The 22,812-nt window shown below is 45.3% G+C and overlaps 1 protein-coding gene across 2 annotated transcripts in view; it reads right to left on the reverse strand.

Moving 5' to 3' along the window:
• Positions 1-233, reverse strand: part of CHST11 (carbohydrate sulfotransferase 11) — a 181,566-nt gene extending 181,333 nt beyond the window's left edge. Inside the window, exon 1 of one of the 2 annotated variants that reach the window (XM_076339371.1) lies at positions 37-233. In XM_076339371.1, coding sequence (XP_076195486.1) covers positions 37-139 — 103 coding nt within the window. In that variant the 5' untranslated portion in view covers positions 140-233. Of the gene's footprint in view, positions 1-21 lie in introns of both variants that reach the window. The other variant, XM_076339362.1, reaches the window with a different exon arrangement.
• Positions 234-22,812: the final 22,579 nt, after the last annotated feature.

Below are 22,812 nucleotides of genomic sequence, written 5' to 3' on the forward strand. Positions count from 1 at the left end.
GCGGCGGTGCCGGTGCCCTACCTGGGTGCAACATACTTTGGAAATAGAAGATGACGAGGATGAAGGAGCCCACGGAAGTGACCAGGACCATCCTGCACACCCGGTTCATCCTCATTACTTCCAGCACCGCCGGCTTCATGGCGTTGTCCGGCGGCAGAGAGGGGCGGCGGAGCGCGCACGGCTGGCGCTGAGAGCCGCTCCGCGCCCGCGGCGCTCCGAGGTGCCGGGGAGGAGCCGCCGCCGCCGCTCCGGAGGATGCCCGGGCGCCCGCGCCCCGCACCGGGGGGCGCTAATGCCTGCGCTGGGCGTGACCACGCCGCGCGCCAGGCGGAGGGGCGCTCTGCGCGGCGCGGGGGGGAGGCGGGCCAGGCGGGGAGCCGGGGCGGAGCGCGCCCCCCCCCTCGCCAAGGGGAGAGATGGTCCCGCCCGGCGGCGGCGGCGGCGGCGGGCGGGGACGCGCCGGGCTGCCTCGAGGGGCCGCCGCCGCCACGGGGCGCGCTCCGCTGGGGGAGGGGCGGGGCGCGCCGAGCGGGGCGCGTGCGGGCGCCGCAATAGTTAACGGGCGTCGCCGGCGGCTGAGGGGGCTCCCTCGGGCCCCTCCCGGCCCCGGTCGTCCTCCCAGACGGCGGCCGGGGGCTGCTGTCGTTGCGGCCCCTCTGCCTGTGAACTTGACCACCTCCGGGTCACTCTCGCCCTCCTCAGGGGCTTTGGGTCCGCCAGCCCGCCCGCCGGTCGGCGAGGAGCGGGCCGCCACCTCATGCTGGGCTGCCCCCCGGCCCGCCGTCGCCCCGCGCGAAGGAGGCTTCTCCCCGCACCCCGTTTGTGGAGAGAAATTATCTTCTCCCACCCCCCGCCGTGTGTGTGTGTGTGGGGGGGGGGGGGTGCCTGTCACTCTGTTAATCCTAAATGCCTTCTTCAGGTCCTCTCTCGCTTTAGTGTTACGCAAGACATAATTTTATAGCCAGTCCTCCCTGTCATTTCTTCTTTGGTGTTGCGCTGTCCCGACCGGTAGCTGTTAATATTTATAATCTGTGTAAACACTGACTTCCAGTAGCACTGAATCATCCCTAACGAAAACAGTGCCACCTGGCATGCCAGAAATGAAAGGCTTTTTTGTTTTTAAGTGCAAGACTTCCAAGTTTTCTGAATTAACCGACTGATTGCTCATTTGTCTGTGGAAAACAAAAGGTTCTTCCCCCACGGTTCCTCCACCGAAGTCTACCTCTCAGTAGTCAGAAAGCAACAACAGGCAATGAGATACGAGACCGTACGTGGGAGGAATGCAGAAGAGCTTAGTGCAACAGAACAAAAGGCATCTGCCTTGTCCACGCGTGCATCGGGGTTTGGGGCTGGGGCTTCTGGTGAGCTGGGGGTGCACGAGCAACTGCAGGTCAGCTAAGTCCTGAACGAGGTTTCTACCATTAACCACACAGTAGAGCTCCCAAACTGGGACTATCCACTTGCTCGGAACTAGACAGATGTTGAAAAGTACATTGCTGAATGAAATCAGCTTCTTAACAACACACCTTTTATCCTTGCACTGTGTTAACTGTTCTATTTGTTCTCCTGATGCACCCAAATACTGGTTTGCTGTTGCTTTTCTTTTTGCTAAAGTGAAAATCATTTTGGTGATGCTGATACCATCTTCATGTGTAAGGATTTTTTTCCATCAGATTTCGGTCTGTTCTTCCAATGTGGTTGGGGGGAGGGGTCTTTAAAATTAAAATAGCCCTAAACACACTCAGCCCAAAGCTGGGAAGCAAGTGGGGTAAAATAGATTTTAAGCTAACGCCCCCCCCCCCCCAAAAAAAAAAAAAAACAACCAACAAAACCAAAAGGTATGAGTATTCCTTCGTGGGTAATTGTGACAGAAACTTGTAAAGTCATCAGGGTTTTCCATTCAGACTTTCCGAAAACCAATTAAAATGATTTTACCTCAAGGGTAAACCAATAATTAGGTAGACATTTGTAACAGAGTAGATTATTTAGGCTTGGCCTAGAGTTCCTTTTATTAGAAATAATTTCCATTGTTCATTAAGGTTTTACACAATATTAATTTTGCTTACTTTCTGTAGATTTTTTCCAGGGTTTTTTTTAGCAGTTTTGATATGCAGTGACTATTTTCTAGTCTTCCTAATGTAAAGGAAAGTCTACATTGATTTTTCTCTTTTAAATCCAAACCTCAAATGCAAAAGCATTCTATCAAAAACACTAGATAAAGAGAAGTACTAATATGTAACGCATCAAGGTGGGGAATCTTGTAAGTCAGTCAACAAAAGTCAACCAGAAGCACAGCCTGGCATTTCAGCATCCATCCATCAACGCATATGCTGCAGCACAATAGCAGCTGCAGTATTTTAACAGAAAGAACTGGACTGTATCCAGGAACGTGGATCAGACACCGAGGGATGAGGGCAAAAGCCTCGAACTCAATACTCAGTGAAGTAACACAAGAAAACGCTTTACGCTGCTAGAGAAGGTGGTCAGTTGCTCAGAGTGGCTTAACAATAGTTACTCTTTTTTTATGAGCATCATCCTCTGACGGAACGATGGAGCGTTTTAAAGCAGCAGGAAGACAATCACCAGCTGCGTTGCCATTAACTGTTAAAAGAAGATTATAAAACGATACTTGCATTACAGACATTGGCGATTACAAACTTAACATCCACCTGCACGCATGCAGCATCTCTGCAAATTTCAAACTATGACAACCTTTCTAATGTCTGGTGCAGCAGCCTATTTTTTAGAGATTTGAGACAGCTGTGCTTTGGTTTTCCTACAGAAAAGAGCATAATCGAGGGAACACAAGGAAACGCAGTTGTCTTTCCAGACGAGTGCCAAGTTACGGAATAGGTACATGAACAGCTCAGGCACTTCTTCTAAAGCATACCTCTGAGTGGAAACTTCAGCAGCTGCAGAGCAGTAGGGAGTCCGGATAGTACTGTAGGTGTGATCACCTACCATTCCCATGATAATAACCAGCGTTCAGTATCTCTGAATAAAAATAGTCTCGTCATCCAAGAGGCTTCTGGAAAGAAAGACTTAATCTCTTAAGAACCAGATGCCAGTGACATCAAAAGAAGTCCAGACAGTGTTTTGTAGATTATTTTGTATAACAAAAAAGCTTTACAAAAAACAAAACAAAACCACCCACATCACTATTTATTGATAAAGCTCTAAAAATAACAAAACCGCAGTTGAAAAACAGCACAGACACAAATACAGTGTGTAGTAAACTCAGGGTGCAATTTATCAAAAAATGGCAAGCAGGCTAATATTGAAGAGCACGTTGAAATGTGAAACAGAAAACCATTAGAAAATAGAGGTATCTGTGGGAGACATCTGTAATGAAAGAATCTCAGAAAAAGTTACTGTGGTTTACACTGATTAGCTTCATCCTCTTAAAAACGGAAGGTGAAATTTTTAGAGAACGTCTTCAAGGGGGGGCAACTAGTATTATTGAAGGAATATGCACAAGCTTTTAGGCATGTAAGCCGTCTTCAGATCTGAAACAGAAACAGCAAATTTCAGACTCCCTGTCTATCCTTAGACCATTATGAGTCCAGTCCCAACACGACTCTTACCACCATAGGGTGAAGCAGTCTAGTTAGGTGGATCAGAAAATCTTCTGGACATGTCTTCTGGTTGTATTCTGTGGGGATAGTTTTTAATTTCCTCTGCCTAAACTAGCCATGCCATAAAGAGACCAGGTCTTGTTTTTTGTCCCCCAGGGAAAAAGCACATTGCTTTAATGATTCCAGCCAGTCCGTGGACCTTTCATTTGACCAGCTGCCCTGAACTGTGCTGTCTGAAGGTAGGAAGTCAAACAAAAAAAGACCCATGTTAATGGGCACGCACCCCCCTACCTCATACCTTGTAGGGCCCTGTAGTGCAACCTAGTCAGTCCAAATGTGTTTAGCAATGTTATTCTATTAATTTATGATAACAGTCTTTTAAGATACTGATTCTGATCCCATTAAAAAAAGTCACTGAGAACCTCCCTACCGCAGCTGATTTCAGTGGAAGTAGGACAAAGCTCATTTACCTACACAGATTTCTCAGTCAGCAATTCACTGTACGCATGAATAAAAGGCCACCCACCTCCAGGAAGATACCACCATAGAAAACTGAAACACAATCCTTTCTGGAGCTAAGCAGATGTCTTGCCCCCTTCCTCTCCCCTCCAAATAAGAAAACCCCCACACCTAACATGTTCCCAAAGCTGAAGAATCTGCTGCGTTTCTGAAATACCTTGTCCTGCATCTTGCATTTTCTACGGTGATGCCTTAGGTAATGCCTTAATGCCTTTACACCCTGTGCAACCCGAAGTACTGAATTAGAAGGAAAGCCCACGTTCTTGCAGTATCTAACTCTTGGTTCCAGATAGATCTCCAGTGTCCTTTTCCAGGAATATATGCATTATCTTCCTTTTCAGATTTTAAAATACTTTGTACTAGACGTCACTCTGCTCCCCAGCCGGCTTCCTCCTATATTTCAGAGAGGATTTCATCTGTCTTCATTCTAGATGGAACAAGTTTATGGCTTCTTGGACTGCATGCCTCTCAGGTAATGCAAACCAGACTGATGAGAGGCAGCATTTCTAAGAATGCAATGTGTATTATCTGAACAGTCATATCTTAAGGGCATTGTTGTCTCCACCTCCCCTGTACTGATAGACCACAGGTTAGTTTTGTGCTTTATTTATCCATTAAGGAATTACAGCTTCCTCCCTTCCTCACAAAACTCACTAGTAGTTTTGTCCTGTGATGGGAGCAGATTTTTCCCTTCTCTGAGGAGAGTTTGAGAAGCCAGGGAGCAGGACAGCATTTCCAGGGCTAAATATGGAGCCGATCCCATCTTCGAAATGCATGCGGTACCTTTATTATTATCTATTAGTAATCTTTATTATTACCTTTATTATTAACTATTTGTTATTATTATCCTCAATAGAAAAATATGCAGGCAAGCTTTAGGAAGCTCCCCTCTAGTGCAGACCCTTGCAAGATACATTTTTGCCAGAATGGTACATACCTGGTCTGCAAGCACACTAAACTGTGCTGCTCATGTCAGTTTGCTGACAAGACTAGATGAACATGCTTGTGTCTCTTAAAACCAAGAACAACGCTGTTCATTTAAATGACTTCACAATACTGACAGAAGTTTCTGTTGTAGAACTGGCTTGATTTAAAGGTGGCAGAATACAGGATCATGGTTAAGTTAAACAAGGTACATCAAAGGACAAGCATACATTTGGCTTAACTAAATTCATAAGGAGAAGCAATCAGGAGAAGCAATATATGATGTATTTCAAGATTAAGGTAGGACCTACAAGCAAAATCTGTGGTTGATGCAAGACCACTGCAATATTAATTGCAAAGCTCTTGGTTAAAAGACTTGGAGGAGATAGGCATAGAAGCAATTTTTTAAGCTTTTCCTTGGAGGGTGCAATTTCTAGAGGTGATGGACGCTTACACCTCTGCCCACTGTGATCAACAGCTGTGGATCAAACCCAGTGGTCCAACACTGTCCAGGACAATGTCACTGGCTTCAGAGGAAACATCAGTAAGCCCCGCAACAGGTAGCAGTGGTCAAGTCTGCCAAAAGACTGATGTTTGCTTGCGACATTTATTAGCTAGAGCTTGGCTTTTGTCCTGCAATGCAAATGGCTGCACTTGGGAGAAAATCCTTTGTTATTTTTCAGTGGTGAAACAAGTTCTGTGCAGTTTTTCATTCTAGTTTACATGTGTAACTACTACATGTTCAATTTACGCATATATTTGATTTAAATGTATGCTTAAAGTCCTTAGTACTTATGTGTGTTGAAGATTTTCCAAAATCAACAGCAAGTCAACATAGTCTTAAGTGGAAAGTCACATACCTCTTATGTTGTTACGCTTTTCCTATGTCTCATTCCTCTAACGTTTGCACTAGGAGAAAAAAAATCCACTGAAGCCAGTAGAAGTACAGGTGTAAAAAACAGATCCAAGGTTGAAAACAAGTTTTTTTGTGCCCAAAGGACAATTGCACTACTGAAAATCATCAGACTAAACAGGAGAGGCAGCAATTCATACTTACAGGTAGGACTTTTCTCACTGTCTGCATGGCAGTGACCTTAGGCTTGAGAAGTGCTATGAGGTGCTTAACTGAAAAGCACTATGGGATTATAAGGAGCAGTTTAGAAACACATCTAAAAGAAAAGCATTTTCTAGAGCTAATTAAATGCTAGGTTTTTTTCTTTTTCACCATCCCTCCTCAATTAAAAGGTGTGACTTCAGGGACTCTTTCTATTTAAAGGATGTCTAGGTGATATTACAGGAGAGGGAACAGATATAATAAATCACACAGCAGCTGTTGAAATAATATTATCCAACCTGTAAAGACATTTTTCCAAATCACTTCACACATTCGTCACTCCACCAGTATTGCATCTGCATAAGGAATTACTCCTTACCTTTCCCCTCTGGTGTGGGTCCCCATTCTTGTGAACCGCCTACACTGGAGTTACGATTCCAACTGCGCTATGAAGTCTCTGCGAAGGAGAACACAACTCAGCTCCAGCAAAGAGAATCTATAAACCCTGTTGATAGATGACTATGGAAAGCCACGGCTTACATGGTGAAGCATATCTTGACCTAAGGAAAAGGTTTGAGTTTACCACTAGTTTAACCATATTAAGAAAAATTAGCACAATTAGAAAGGTTACCCAGTTTTAGTAATTTGATAAGTCTTCCTTCAGCAGTCTAGAAGGCAAAAAGGGATATTTATGTCACCTTTCTTCTGAACAGCAAGTTAACAACTTCTTACAGAGCAACAGCAGCAACTACAGCACATTTTCTTATCCATTCTGGTATGGTTTCAGATCTGGTTTATGAAACATGAGCCATAATTCTATCAAAGCTTATCTCTTCCTGGAGATGGGCTAGGATAACATATCCATATTGACTCTACAACCTCTATCAAAGCCTGATGAGGAATGAATACCATTAAGCCGTCTGTCTGACCCTGCACAGGAAGAAGAATGGCCATTTGCTATATATGATTCATTGTAAAAAAAAAAAATTCAGAGGCGCTTTCTGGAGGCTCCATGCTGCCTCATTACTTTGTTGTAGTCAATAGTTAAGTGAAACCAATAGAGAATGCATATACGTAGTTTGGACTGCAGAAGTTTACAACTTTGATGACTTTCAAACCTGCATTAATTCCCTTTTCACTGGTCTCAAATAATGTTGCAAATGAATCCTGAAAAACACATTGTTTTTCCCCAAAAAAAATTTAGCTGACCCTTGAGAATAAAGTCTTCTGTCAATGCAACTGCAGACCATGCTTTCCAATGACACAAAAAGGACTTCAAATCGCTTTATAAATAACAACTACTGGTACAGTGTCCATTTGAGTGAGAGAACTTCAAACTCAGACTATTGAAAAGCAAACTGATCTACTGACAGAGTGCCACCCTTGCAGTAAATCACACCACACAACTGAGCCAGCATTTGGCATAACCAGGGAGTGTGATATTTTCTTAGAGGAGATCAACCACTGAAGGACCGAGAGATTGCTGTGTTGTCAGGAGATCCACTCATGGATGTTTGTGTCTCCGCATGCTGCTAGCTGTTCATTCTCACCAAGACTGGCGATTTCTATTACCCTTGTGTGTGTCATTTACCAAATCAACTTTCTGTGTGGCCATACTGTAACTGAGTGCGGTAGGTTAACCTTGACCCAGCTGTTCTGTTATTCCCCCTCCTCAACAGGGCAGGGGGTAGAAAATAAGATGGAAAAGCTCATGAGTTGACATAAGGCCAGGGAGATCAGTTACCAATGAGTGTAACAGGCAAACCAGACTCTGCTTGGGGAGGATGAATTTAATTTATTGCCAATTAGAAAGAGAGTAGTACAGTGAGAAACAAAGACAGAACAACAAAAAAAAAAAAAAAAACCAAACAAACTAACCCCACCTTCCCCCCAAACCCCATTCTTCCCAGGCTCAACCTCACTTCTTCATTCCTGACTCTTCTACCTCCTCTTCCTCCCCCAGGCGGCACAGGGGGATGGGGAGTGGGGGTTGTGGTCAGTCCATAACAGTTCCTCCTCATGCTGTTCCCCTGCTCCAGTGTGGGGTCTTCCACGGGCGGCAGTGTGGATATCTGCTCTGACATGGTCCTCCATGGGCTGCAGGGAGACAACTTGCTTCACCATGGTCTTCACCACAAGCTGCAGGGGAATCTCGGCTCTGGTGCTTGGAGCACCTCCTCCCCCTCCTTCTTTACTGACCTTGGTGTCTGCAGGGCTGTTTCTTCTCCCCGCCCCCCATTCCTCTCTCTCACAACTGAGCAGCATGTTTTACCCTTTCTTAAATACCTTTCCACAGAGGTGCCACCAGCTTCACTGATGGGCTCAGCTTTGCACAGCAGTGGGTCTGTTTTGGAGCCAGCTGTGTCTGGCATGGGGGCAGCCCCTGGTCTCTTCTCACAGAGGCCACCCCTGCAGCCCTCCTGCTACCAAAACCTGGACACATAAGTCTGATACACTGAGGAAGTAGATATGATCATCCTTTGGTTGTTTGGACTATAAACCTTTCCTTCTCCCTTTCCTACATTACCACCAGTTTATTTGTGAAGTAAAAAATTAAACAGACCTAGTTCAAACCACAGTCTGCTAGCCCACCATGTAACTGATGGGATTAAGGAAAAAAAAAAAAATGCAAACCATCTGTGATTCATTCTAAGGAGAATGTAAACCATGACCAGAAAGCACTTTAGGGAAGTGGATTTTAGCAGTGTGTGCACAGCTTTGGATACACATTAACATAACTTCTACTGAAATGAGATTTGAGGCTTTACAGAGCTGAACCAGTAGCAATCCGTGCCACTGGCACAAATCCCACATGAGGCAGAGGAACCACACCATCCCTTCCTCCAGAAGGGCTCAGCACTAGCAACCAGTGCGTCTGGTCTTCTTCAGGCTGGCTGCTTCCTTGCAGAGCTCTTCCCTTTGAAGGCCAATCACAGGTTTCTTCTAGCATCGAAGGCAGAGAGTCATCTTTAAGGCGTACAAGCCATTATGGTAAAACGCACTCACAGGTACTCAAGTACGGGCAGCCACCGGTATGTTTCTGCAGGCAGCTGACCTCATGGGCTTTGGTCCTCAGTGGGGAGGGAATATACTGTCGCATGCTTGGGGATTGCCTTTCCTCTTCTGGTAGCAAGCGAGAGTAAAGCAACAAGTGAAGGCTTGTGACTACACTTCCCTTTACTGCACTTTCAGGGACAGTTAGAGAAGCTCCCTAGGAAGAGGGTCTCCTCTCCATTCCGTGGGGGAGATTTCCCTAAAAACTTTGTTGTTTCGGTTTGATGTCACACTCAGTAGTTTCAGACTCACCAGAAGGTAGAGGGCTGAGGGAAAAAAGGAAAAAACAGGTCGTTTCTTTAATAACTAAGTCCAGTGGCAGGCCCTGCCTTTAGCTTAACCTTTGCAGATGTGCTTTTCATGACTTTATTTATAAATTTATGTTAATTTTTGTAACTACCTCTATCTGTCACAATGCTAGCAGCAGGTGCCAAATCTGTGTGCACTAAAGCAAATATCAAGTAGCTTTGCATTTAGGGCAGGAAAAAAAAATTAAAAATAAATTCTCTCTCGAGGGACCCAATCATCCTGCCAGCTTAAGTTGCAACACACACCTGATGAAATGATTGTACCTCAAATTAAGCCTTCTAATTTGTCTATAAAACTGGGTCACAAAGCTTATTTCCTCTTCCCCTCACCCTCCTTCATAGCTCCTATATATGTTAGTGCTGTGTTATTACACAGAGCAAAAAATACACTGAAGGGCAGGACTTTGTAGATGGCTCTTCAGCATATCTACACTGGCTGTTACAAGTACAGCTTGCAGCCAACTTGAAATCTGAATCAAAACAAAGTGTATTTTACAGAGGTGCTCTTTGAATCAATTATCGTTATGCTGCTCACTAACCCTAATGCTATCAATGCAGTAATCTTACCTCCTTCTTCCCCCCCACCCCAATTTGTGTCACCAGCATCACAAAAATCTTGAGGTTTTTTTTCAAGTGTTTCTCAGTCCCTTGAGTTATGCAGGGAGTTTCCAGACCACAGTTTATAAGCTGACTTAATCACTGTTGTTATTCATTTGCAAAATGTCCATTACGATATGCAGTAGTCACAGAAGACTTCTGTTTTCTTCTCCTCCAGGTGCAGGTAAAAAAAAGGATTTAAAAAAAAAAAAAAGTCTAAAGTAATCTGTACTTATTTAGAAGAATTATCATTATACCGTAAACTGGGAGATAAAACATTCATCACGCATACTGACAACCCCCCCCAGCCAAAGTCTCTTATCACTTAACCATCCAGACAAAAAACTGATCATTTTATCCCCCCAACAGATGTTCCAGCTGCTTAGGTTAGTGGAATACCCACTTCCATCTCTGCCCAACAGCAGCAGACTGAGGCTCTTGAAAGTCACCATCTGACACCAGGAACAAAAGGTCAAACCACAGTCTAGACAGAAGCTGTAAACTGGGATGCTCAAAAGCCATCAGTCTGACAGACTGAAAGAGGAGCCTAGCAGGATTTTTGCAACAGGTTGTGTGCAAAATAGGCATCTTATCAAACATACTGTCCTCCCATTAACTTAACAAACTGTCCTGGTTTAGGCTGGGATAGAGTTAATTTCCTTCCTAGTAGCTGGTACAGTGCTGTGTTTTGGATTTAGGGTGAGAACAATGTTGATAACACACTGATGTTTTAGTTGTTGCTAAGCAGTGCTTACACTAAATCAAGGGCTTTTCAGCTTCCCATGCTCTACCAACTGAGAAGGCTGGAGGTGCACAAGAAGCTGGGAGGGGGCACAGCCAGGACAGCTGACCCAAACTGGCCAACGGGATGTTCCATACCATGGGACGTCATGCTCAGTATATAAAGCTGGGGGAAGAAGAAGGAAGGGGGGGACGTTTGGAGTGATGGCCTTTGTCTTCCCAAGTAACCGTTACGCGTGATGGAGCCCTGCTTTCCTGGAGATGGCTGAACACCTGCCTGCCGATGGGAAGTAGTGAATGAATTCCTTGTTTTGCTTTGCTTGTGTGCGCGGCTTTTGCTTTACCTATTAAACTGTCTTTATCTCAACCCATGAGTTTTCTCACTTTTACCCTTCCGATTCTCTCCCCCATCCCACTGGGGGGGGAGTGAGCGAGCGGCTGCGTGGTGCTTAGTTGCCAACTGAGATTAAACCACGACACAAACAATAAATACAGGTCAGATTTTTGGCCCACACTACAATCTGTATAATTTCATAGTTGTTTATGCATCTCAGTTTATCCAAAAAATAGCAGTTTTCTCTTTCTTTCTCAGTAAGGTACTCAGTCAGCTTATGTTAGGAAACCAGGTCCAACAGCATGAGTCAAACACACTATAGATATACCTTGATGGAGACAGGATCAACTCAACGGAAGTTACTAGAAGAGTTCCAGAGATTCATTTAACCCTAGGATTAAATTCAGTCTTCTGTCTGGAAACACCAAATTGAAAAGCCAGGGCAAAACAGAGAATTAAACTATACAACTGTTGCACTTCCATTCTTTTTCTTTCCAAACCCATCACAACGTTGCTAGTGTCATCCCAACATCAAGTAGTACAGGCACCCCAGTCAGATCTCTGACACTTTTTATTTGACCTCCTCAGGGCCCAGACTTCACCCCACCTGTTTTATAGCTCACAAGTAGAATAGCAATCTGAAGGCGATGAATGAAAAATGCAGCAAAACATTCAGGATTTACACCTAGTTAGTGCCTCATCATGTTTCCACTTGCTAAGCTCTGCTGTGGTGTCATGGAGCAGAGTTGAACACCTTCTATGTTTTGCTACATAGCTCTAATATGCATGCAGCTCCTATGCCCCTTGCCTACTTTGATTACTCCTGCTTTTGGCAATTAACACCAGGAGATTAACAATTGGCTCCAGGACAATTGACTCTGGAGGCAATTAGCCTCTTACAGGCACCTCACTAGCTGCCAATTTCATAGAGGTGAGAGGTGCAGGAGCTATTAATGAAACGCATCAGGAAGAAATAACTGAGCTGTCAGTTAGTCTTGGGTCTCATCCATAATTCTGCTTAAGAACAAATGCTGTAATTCTACATCCTATGTGAATCACAGAACGGTAAGTGAAGTCACCTTAGAAGACTGCTTTTCTTTGCCACAAATAAGGGATTCATTGGATACTCCTCTTACGGTAACATCCATTTAAAATTTTCTCTGTTTTATACAAATTAGGTGGTAGTGAAGTGAAATGACAAGGACATGGCTGTGCCAATCTGAAGTCATACCATTCCTGTCTGACTTCTAAAACACTGAGTAGACACATCTCTCTTGTCAGTCTCATGTTGTGTATAAAAACAGATATCTTCACAGATGAGTGCTGTTTGCAATGCTGTGGTCAGGTCGTAACCAAATCAAAAAATACACAAGCTGTTTCAGAAGCAGATGGTCTACTTGAGCCATTTAAACAGCAACAAAAAATGTAAGATTTTTTTTTTTTTTTACTATTTGTAGTACACTATGAGCTCAGTTCAGCAATCCTTAACTATTTGAAACCTTATTTATATTGGTAAGAATTGTGTGGGCATACATCCTTTGAGAATAAAGAAGATGGCTTCCAGGTTTTTACTGTTCAAAGAACAAAGAAATACACTCCATTCCGCAAATCCTCATGTTGGAAAACCAGGTAACGTACGAGTAACACAATGCTACCACAGCTGTATACCAGGAGCTTCTGGGGACTAAACCTGTGAAAGGAATTAGGCGTTTTATCACTGCAGAGGGATCCTCATGCTCGCAGGGGAGAGAGAGATGCTCAAGACTGACAAGGAATAGAGTGCTGAGCCGTCCTCAGAGGGTGCTGTGGGGGAGGCTGCATCTTATATCTTGTCCTTTTCAGTGACTTCATTTTGCAGCCACGTCCACCTGGGAGCCCGCAGTTAAGTATATTATCCAATAGTCATGTAGGTATTAACAACCCCTGCAGCCAGGACTGGAGTTCAGGACACCTGTCAGCTCTGAACACCAGGGTTGGAAGTCTCAGCCCTTCATCAGTTTGTCTGTGAGGATGGACAGTGGGAGACAGTTTCATAAACCTTATTAAAGTCAAGATAAACAGCATCCACTGCTCTCTGCTTGTCCACCATGCCAGTCATCTCATCGTAGAAGGCTACCAGGTTGGTTAAGCATGTTTTCCCCTTCATAAATCCACGCTGACTACTCCCAATCACCTTCTTATCCTTCATATGTTTGCAGATGGTTTCCAGGATTAGCTGCTCCATTACTGTCCCAGGTATCGAGGTAAGCCTGACCAGCCTGTAGTTCCCTGGATCCTCTTTCTTGTCCTGCTTGCAGATAGTGACATTTGCTTTCTTCCAGTCTTCAGGAACCTCTGCTGATCAGTATGACCTTTCAAAGATCATTGAGAATGGCTTTGGAGAGACATCAGCCAGCTCCCTCACCACTCCTGTATGCATCCCATCACGTCCCATGGACTTATATGTGCCCGGTTTGTATACACGTTCCCTAACCTGATCCTCCTCTGTAAGTCTTTGTTGCTCCAGACTCTGCCTCTGGTATCAGGGGCCTGGGATTCCTGAAGGCAACTCAGGAATCTCTACCAGTAGAGACCAAGGCAAAGGCATTGAGTGCATACCTCAGCCTTTTCCATGTCCTTTGTCCCATTCAGCAGCAAGCCCACATTTTGCCTACTCTTCCTTTTGCTACAGATATACTAGTAGAATCCCTTCCTGTTGCCCTTCATAGCCCTCACCGGATTCAACTCCAGGTGGGCTTTGGCACACTCAGATAGCGTCTCTACATTCCTCCTGGGTCACCTGTCCCTGCTCCCACCTCTTGTATTCTTCCTTTTTATATTTGGGGTTTGTCTGGAGCTTCTCGTTCATCCATGCAGGCCTCCTGCCACCTTTGCTTGACTTCATGGATGGTACAGATGTGGGCACCGACAGTAAGGGAGGGCTCCAGGAGCAGAGTGGGTTCCCTTTGCTGAGCTCAGAGAACATCTCCCACGTCTGCACTTCCAGATATATATTTTTTTGACTCCTCTGTGCACAGCATCCTGGACATGCTGATGAAGAAAATGGGGGAGGAAGGTCACCCTGGACTGAATGAAGAGCGAGGTAATACAGTCTGCCAGAGAGATTCCTTTGAGCGGGACCAAATGGTTTAAAGAAGCTGAAACACCTTTTTAAAGAGCAGTTGCAATTCTGCTTTTCCTGCTAGCTGCAACACAAGGGACAGCAGGACAATCCGGCTGGAGGACCTCCCCTGTGCAGCAAGCAAAAGGGGCAGAATTTAAACAGTTTGAACACACATTGCAGAAGAGGACACACAGTTAAGGCTGCACCCATTTGTCCTATGCTTGAGTCTGTTTCCTGGAGTTCATTGCCTGCTATTTCACTTTCTCTCTCCCATTCTAAAAATGTCTCTTAGCTTGTATAATCCTCCTTCAATAGATTTTTTCCTGTTAGCAAATTAAAACTAGTGCTCTAGAGGCCAACAAAAACCAGTCTCTTAGTGCAGGTGGGCTTTTTAAAAGGTGCTGAGCATTTTATTTGAGAATTGGAGAGGGAGAAACAGTCACATAAAAATTAAATTACACCTATTTGATACCAGTCATCATTTTATTGCACATAAAACCTGAAAAGCAAACCATTTAAAATCTTCTATATTTTCAAGTGACTTATCTTGTAAAATATTGTATTTAGCATAAAATATATTCTCAACCAAAATATTGATCTACCAGTTACCCTAGACAGAAGGCAAATAAGTGTCAGTTTAATGGTGTCTGGCATTTCAGTTTAAAACCTTTCAGTTACAAAGACAAGAAAGTGAATTCAGAATCCCCATATGCACGCTGGGCTGGATCTTCTCCAGGCCACAAGCAAGGGGTGTACCTGGCTCTGGTAGCTGATCTGCACAGAGGGTAAGAAATGCAACCACACTGCCAGTGTTCTCGGATGAAACTGGTTTGCCTGCTCCACAGAGGGAATATAGCAGCTCTTCATAGCTTGATTTCTCATCCATGGTATTGCCTGTGAAGTGGACATTGAGGAGCACTGTATAAGGTGGGGTTGCACACAGGTGTAACATGGATGGAGGAAAGGGACTGTGTGGATGTTGCTGCAAATCACCTTGTTAAGCAGTTGCTAAGGTTTTCATCTACATGAAAAAGCCAGCCATTACCACTGTTTAATCTCTACCAGAATTCATCCCCTCAAAGAAGGTGTTTGGGAGGCCGCCTCCATTTATGACAGGTAGCTCACCTAGGAATATATTGAGGATTCAAATTCCTCAGTGACCAGTACTAAACAGCCTTTCACTATACAGCCGAGAAGGTCAGAATTTCAGGGCAAGATGCAGAGATGGAAGGAAGCATGGCAGCACAGAGAATAGCAAACATTCTCCTGAAAAGTATATAGACTCATAACCCAGCAGTGTCTGGAGGGAGGATCCATACAGACCTGAGAGGAACTCTGGGGAAAGTCCACTGAAAACCTACAGAAACAGATACCCATTATCTGATAGAAGGCATAATATACCACACTAATTCCAACTAATCCAAGCTGGCTCCCTCCATAGAAGACCATCTAGAAGAAGATGATGGGCGTCCTTTTCTGTCATGCAGAGCTCCAAGGCAAGGGTGCTACAAAAGAACGACAGCTACACTTCAATGTGTGCTTGTATTCCAGCACATCTGTGACATGCAGTTTCAGGACAGGAGCAAAAAAGGAGTGACTGAGAAACAGAAAAAAATACTATTATTTGGATAGTTTCAAAGCTTTTCAGTCCAACTGAAAGTAAAAAGCTTTCTACAGAGTGGTCATTGTGTGTGAACAGAGCAGGATGCCTCTCATAAGAAAATGTAGGTGTGCATTTTTATACCCAGGAATCAGTATAATGCCTGACTGCCTCACAATAAAAGTCATATCAGAAGCTTAAGGGGATGGGACAGGGAAAAGCCTTTGAATTTGACCCTAGTCAGAACAGGATTAGGACTTTAAGGCCACATGGGCGGCTGAAAAGCACAATACTGATGCATACAGCACTGATAAAACAAATAGTCAGAAGACCTTTGAAGAACTATTGCTGCCAGTAGAGACCAACTTCTGTCTTGTGACAAGCGTATTAACCTTTTGAAGCTTTGATCCAGGTGTCTCATCAGTTCTGTGATAATTCTCTCTCTCACCGTCAGCATTGCACGTTACACTCATGCTATTCCATTTGCCAGCCAGGTCACAGGGTGCTGCTGCTCCGAGCTCATTTATGGTTTGATTCCACACACCCCTCCTCCACTTTTTCAGTCTTAAGAAAGCTCAGCTCCTGTAGAGAGGCCAGTTTTTTTTCAAAAGTGCTTAAGCTCCCAGAGTCTCTTCTTGTTCTTAATGGGAGATGAACCCTTTAGAAAATGCCAAATCTCCATTTAGAGTGCAGCTCTGTTGGAAATCCGATCCTTAGCATTTTGGATAGCATTACATACCCACATGCTATGCCCATTGCAATTCGTTTTGCAGCTAAAAAGAAGTCCAGTAATATATGACTGCATTCTTGATGAGTAATCTGAAACTGGACAAAGCACGCTCCCTTTTATCAGCAAAAAGAATGCAAACCAGCTACCTCTCAAGGGTGCAATTGTATTAGCGCCTGCTTAACCTTAATATTTAGATAAGAAATCTTAGGTATTTTGTGGTTGTTAGTACAATAACAACTGCACAATCTCTTGATTACATTTATCCCCATGTCACCCCTATGGGGTAGTGTTATCACCTCCATCTTGCCGATAAGGAGTTGAGACAGGGAGATGGATTAAGTTACGTCACCCCAGATGCGTAGAAAGTCTGCACTAGAACTGACAGCTAACCCAGGATTCTGCTCAGCGCTTGCCAATGGATGTGGACTCTTTACACAGAGGAACTACAAAAAGCTGAAACTATGAATTTATATTCCGGAATTAAAAAAACAACACATGACCTCATTTGATTATTTTAAGGAATATACTGATAGCTAGTGCCAAGAATGACTACTGCATTCTAGAGAGAGTCCTAATACCAGATATAAATATGGAAACCAGCAAGCAGATGGAGAACTGCAATATGGGTCTCTAAGAAACCAGCAACAACCTTTAGTTTAATACCACAAAGCTGCTGTATTTCTTTATACAGCATATCAGTAGGAAAGTCCATTGGAAAAATGGTTTTGTAGAGTTGTTAAGGGGGGGGGGGGTGTTTATCCTTAATGCCTTTTAGGCGTGTTGTGGTTTAACCCAGCAGGCAGCTAAACACCACACAGCCATTCACTCACTCCCCCCCGCTGCTCCCAGTGGGATGGGGGAGAGAATCAGAAAAAAAAAAGTAAAATTCATGGGTTGAGATAAAGACAGTTTAATAGGACAGAAAAGGAAGGGGAAATAATAATAATAATGATAAAAGAATATACAATATAAGTGATGCACAGTGCAATTGCTAACCACCCACCGACCGATGCCCAGCCAGTCCCCGAGCAGCAGTCACTGCCCCCCGGCCAACTCCCCCCAGTTTATATACTGAGCATGATGTCATATGGTATGGAATATCCCTTTGGCCAGTTTGGGTCAGCTGTCCTGGCTGTGCCCCCTCCCAGCTTCTTGTGCACCTTCAGCCTTCTCAGTCGGTAGAGCATGGGAAACTGAAAAGTCCTTGACTGGTGTAAGCACTGCTTAGCAACAACTAAAACATCAGTGTGTTATCAACATTGTTCTCATCCTAAATCCAAAACGCAGCACTGTACCAGCTACTAGGAAGAAAATTAACTATCCCAGCCTAAACCAGGACAAGGCGCTAGTCCTATGAACCCTTACACCCTTTTACACCCAACAAGCAAAGGTGCTCACAAGTATACCTCAAAGAGATTCTTCTTCCATGTAAAATACTTACAGAATTGGATTCTTCAAGACTAGAAACTATGATTTGTGAGTTGGGTAATAGTAATGGATTTTTTTTGCCTTGTGTGAATGAAGCAAGCTGATATTAGGAGGAGATTAATAAACCTTACTGTCTTCTCCAGAAAGCCTTTCAGACCTAACCTATCTAAGTGTTCAGCCCCTTTCAAAACTTTCTACACCTACCTTCACCTTTTCCTTATCCATTCCCCTGGAACCAGAACCTACTACACTCTAAGGGCATAGCTGTTATTATTGCTACAGGGCTTCCTGATCTACCAGAGGTGCTGTCCTTCAAGAGTCTTTGTAACTGAGGCCTGACCCTGGAAATGCTTTTGCACACATGAAATCACTCAAAAGCATTTGCCCGTTCCGCTCTCACTACTCTGTTTCAAAGAGCATTTCCTTCTGCTCCTTCATGCGCTGGGAAGATACCACACACCGTTGTGAGTGTGACTGTAGCCCTCCAGGGCTGCAGTTTGCTCACAGCAGATTACTTGTCTACAAAGCATTTTCTCACCTCTTTAAAGGGAATTTCTCCAGCCTGGGTTTCTAATGTTTCTGTAGAACATTGCTATTCACCAGCATGAAATCCATGCTCCATATGAGTTCATCAGCTATAGCACAGCCATTTCCTAGACATCCTGCTATGCCCAAGGTCCAATCCTTAAATCCTATTTTCTCTACTTAAGGCTGGCTGTCACAGTTTCCATTTGAGACTAATTCAGTAGCTCAATTTTAGAATCTGTTACTCCCAGCAATTTTAGCAAGACTGGTCTAATAAAGGCAGTTTTTCAAAGGCAAGTAGGTGTAATTCTTTCTCCGTCCGATTCGCGGGCAAATTATTTATGTTCAGTACTGTCCTGGTTTTGGCAGGGATAGAGTTAATTTCCTTCCTAGTAGCTGGTACAGTGCTGTGTTTTGGATTTAGGGTGAGAACAATGTTGATAACACACTGATGTTTTAGTTGTTGCTAAGCAGTGCTTACACTAAATCAAGGACTTTTCAGCTTCCCATGCTCTATTGACTGAGAAGGCTGGAGGTGCACAAGAAGCTGGGAGGGGGCACAGCCAGGACAGCTGACCCAAACTGGCCAAAGGGATATTCCATACCGTGTGACGTCATGCGCAGTACATAAACTGGGGAAAGCTGGCCAGGGGGGCCGCTGCTCGGGGACTGGCTGGGCATCGGTCGGCGGGTGGTGAGCAATTGTACTGTGCATCACTGGTTTTGTGTATTATTATTATTATTATTATCATATTATTATTATAATTTTATTTCAATTATTAAACTGTTTTTATCTCAACCCACGACTTTTTCTAACTTGTGCTCTTCCAATTCTCTCCCCCATCCCACCGGGTGGGGGGGAGTGAGCGAGCGGCTGCATGGTGCTTAGTTGCCGACTGAGATTAAACCACGACAAGTACACACTAAGAGGATCTCCAATTCTGGACTAGCACTATCCTTCACACAGAGTGAGATGTTACCACCATGCCCTCCAGGAACTGTCTTTTCTTCCCTACAGAAGTATCATTAGTAGGCTAGTATTGCTAATACTGTCATCAGCACACTTTTATTCTGCTTCTACCTCTACTACTAAGATGCTATGTAAGGCCAGTGCTTCACCTTCTGTGCCTCAGCTCCTTTACCTCCAAAGTACAGATAACATGGGTATTGTCATATGTGGCCACCGATGCCTCAGGAAAGAGTGAAGACTTCTGGACTAACCAGAAGTGGAAGAGCAAGACAGAATACAGCATTTAAATGTTTCCATCCCAATGAACTTGTTCACGTTAACCTTAGCTATTTCTCCTACAGCAGCCTCCTTGCACTATTTCAGTACACCCACTATCAGTAACAGCTTAAAAGCTCTTTACGGTCTGTCTCATCTACTCTCCAAGTAATGCGGAACAGAACAAGTTTCCTGGCTGTTTTCTGCACTTTTGCTTTTGCAATCAATGTTTATCATTGCTCATTACCCATGGTGTCATTACAGATCTCTCATCAGTGAAAAAGGCCACCACAGTATCTTGTACTGGATATACCTTGAATGACAGCCCCTCTCCCAGAGGGTATACAATCTGCAGGTGACCATGGGTCAATATGCGGATGCACAGAGTTCTAGGTAAGAGTAAAAGATGATGATTAGGTAAATGGCTCTCCCCTCCTGCTTCCATATCTCATGTGTGAATTGTGAAACCCATTTCTCCTCCTGAATATCAGCCCTAGATTGATGCATACAACACACCAGACAGTTTAAGTCCTGGCTTCCTCATAAGGGATCATCTCAGTGCGTTCCTGACACCAACTCAGCCTGCTTAGATCAGGGCAGACAGGCCACGGCAGCTCCAGGACCAGCAGCTCCTGGAGCCATCACATCACAGAATCATAGAATCATAGAATCATTAAGGTTGGAAAAGACCTCTAAGATCATCGAGTCCAACCATCAATCCAACACCACCATGGCCACTAAACCATGTCCCTAAGCACCTCATCTACACATCTTTTAAATACTTCCAGGGATGGGGACTCAACCACTTCCCTGGGCAGCCTGTTCCAATGTTTCACCACTCTTTCAGTAAAGAAATTTTTCCTCACGTCCAATCTAAACCTCCCCTGGCGCAACTTGAGGCCATTTCCTCTCGTCCTATTGCTAGTTACTTGGGAGAAGAGACCGACACCCACCTCACCACAACCTCCTCTCAGGTAGTTGTAGAGAGCGATGAGGTCTCCCCTCAGCCTCCTTTTCTCCAGGCTAAACAACCCCAGTTCCCTCAGCCGCTCCTCATAAGACTTGTTCTCCAGACCCCTCACCAGCCTCATTGCCCTTCTCTGGACACGCTCCAGCACCTCAACGTCCTTCTTGTAGTGAGGGGCCCAAACCTGAACACAGTATTTGAGGTGCGGCCTCACCAGTGCCGAGTACAGGGGCACGATCACTTCCCTACTCCTGCTGGCCACACTATTTCTGATACAGGCCAGGATGCCATTGGCCTTCTTGGCCGCCTGGGCACACTGCCGGCTCATATTCAGCCAGCTGTCGACCAACACCCCCAGGTCCTTTTCTGCTGGGCAGCTTTCCAGCCACTCTTCCCCAAGCCTGTAGCGCTGCATGGAGTTGTTGTGGCCAAAGTGCAGGACCCGGCACTTGGCCTTGTTGAACCTCATACAGTTGGCCTCGGCCCATCGATCCAGCCTGTCCAGGTCCCTCTGCAGAGCCTTCCTACCCTCGAGCAGATCAACACTCCCGCCCAACTTGGTGTCGTCTGCAAATTTACTGAGGGTGCACTTGGTGCCCTCATCCAGATCATCGATAAAGATATTGAACAAGACCGGCCCCAAAACTGAGCCCTGGGGAACACCGCTCGTGACTGGCCGCCAGCTGGATTGAACTCCATTCACCACCACTCTCTGGGCCCGGCCGTCCAGCCAGTTTTTCACCCAGCGCAGAGTACACCTGTCTAAGCCGTGAGCCGCCAGCTTCTCTAGGAGAATGCTGTGGGAAACAGTGTCAAAGTCCAGGTAGACCACATCCACAGCCTTTCCCTCATCCACTAGGCGGGTCACCTGGTCATAGAAGGAGATCAGGTTGGTCAAGCAGGACCTGCCTCTCATGAATCCATGCTGGCTGGGCCTGATCCCCCGGTTGTCCCGCACATGCCTTGTGAGCGCCCTCAACATGAACCGCTCCATAATCTTCCCCGGCACCGAGGTCAGGCTGACAGGCCTGTAGTTCCCCGGATCCTCCTTCCGGCCCTTCTTGTAGATGGGCGTCATATTGGCAAGCCTCCAGTCGCCCGGGACCTCCCCCGTTAACCAGGACTGCTGATAAATGATGGAGAGTGGCTTGGCGAGCTCCTCCACCAGCTCCCTCAGCACCCTCGGGTGGATCCCATCCAGCCCCATAGACTTGTGAGCATCCAGGTGGCGTAGCAGGTCGTTGACTGCTTCCTCTTGGATTACGGGGGGTTCGTCCTGCTCGCCGTCCCTGTCTTCCAGCTCAGGGGGCTGAGTACCCTGAGGATAACTGGTCTGCCTGTTAAAGACTGAGGCAAAGAAGGCATTAAGTACCTCAGCCTTTTCCTCATCCTCGGTGACAATGTTCCCCCCCGCATCCAATAAAGGATGGAGATTCTCCTTGGCTCTCTTTTTGTCATTAATATATTTGTAAAAACTTTTTTTGTTGTCTTTAACGACAGTGGCCAGATTGTGTTCTAGCTGGGCTTTTGCCTTTTTCATTTCCTCTCTGCATGACCTAACGAGATCCCTGTACTCTTCTTGAGTCGCCTGCCCCTTCTTCCACAAGTGGTAACCTCTCCTTTTTTTCCCCAAGTCCCAGCAAAAGCTCCCCGTTCAGACAGGCCGGTCGTCTTCCCCGCCCGTTCTTCTTATGGCGTACGGGGACAGCCTGCATCACCTAGGATTAAAGCAGACTAAGACAGAAGGGACTGCCCGTCTCTCCCCACCAGAGAGGAAAGCGAGACCTGCAGGGCAGCAATACCCATGCAACCTGAGGGGATGCTATGTTAGGTCTAGATGAGGTAAGGTGAGCTGTGCTGCCCCTTCATTTAACTCTTGATGACCAAATGAGCAGCTTCCGTCTTCTAGCCCCAAGCAGATACACATTTACAAATTGCAGGGGCCGGGGGGGGGGGTGGGGTGGGGTGGGGGGAAGAGTTCTGAGTGCTGCTTCTGGGTCTTAGGGAGATATCAGTGCTGAACTTCAGCTGGAAAATCTGGCTTACTAAAGAGATCCCCACAAAGGAAGGAGAGCCTGGTGTTTCTATACCCTTAAGGCACTTGGGATTTTTCTAGGCTCCCAGAGGC

Source organism: Aptenodytes patagonicus, chromosome 1, assembly GCF_965638725.1.
Source record: "Aptenodytes patagonicus chromosome 1, bAptPat1.pri.cur, whole genome shotgun sequence".
Lineage (NCBI taxonomy): Eukaryota > Metazoa > Chordata > Aves > Sphenisciformes > Spheniscidae > Aptenodytes > Aptenodytes patagonicus.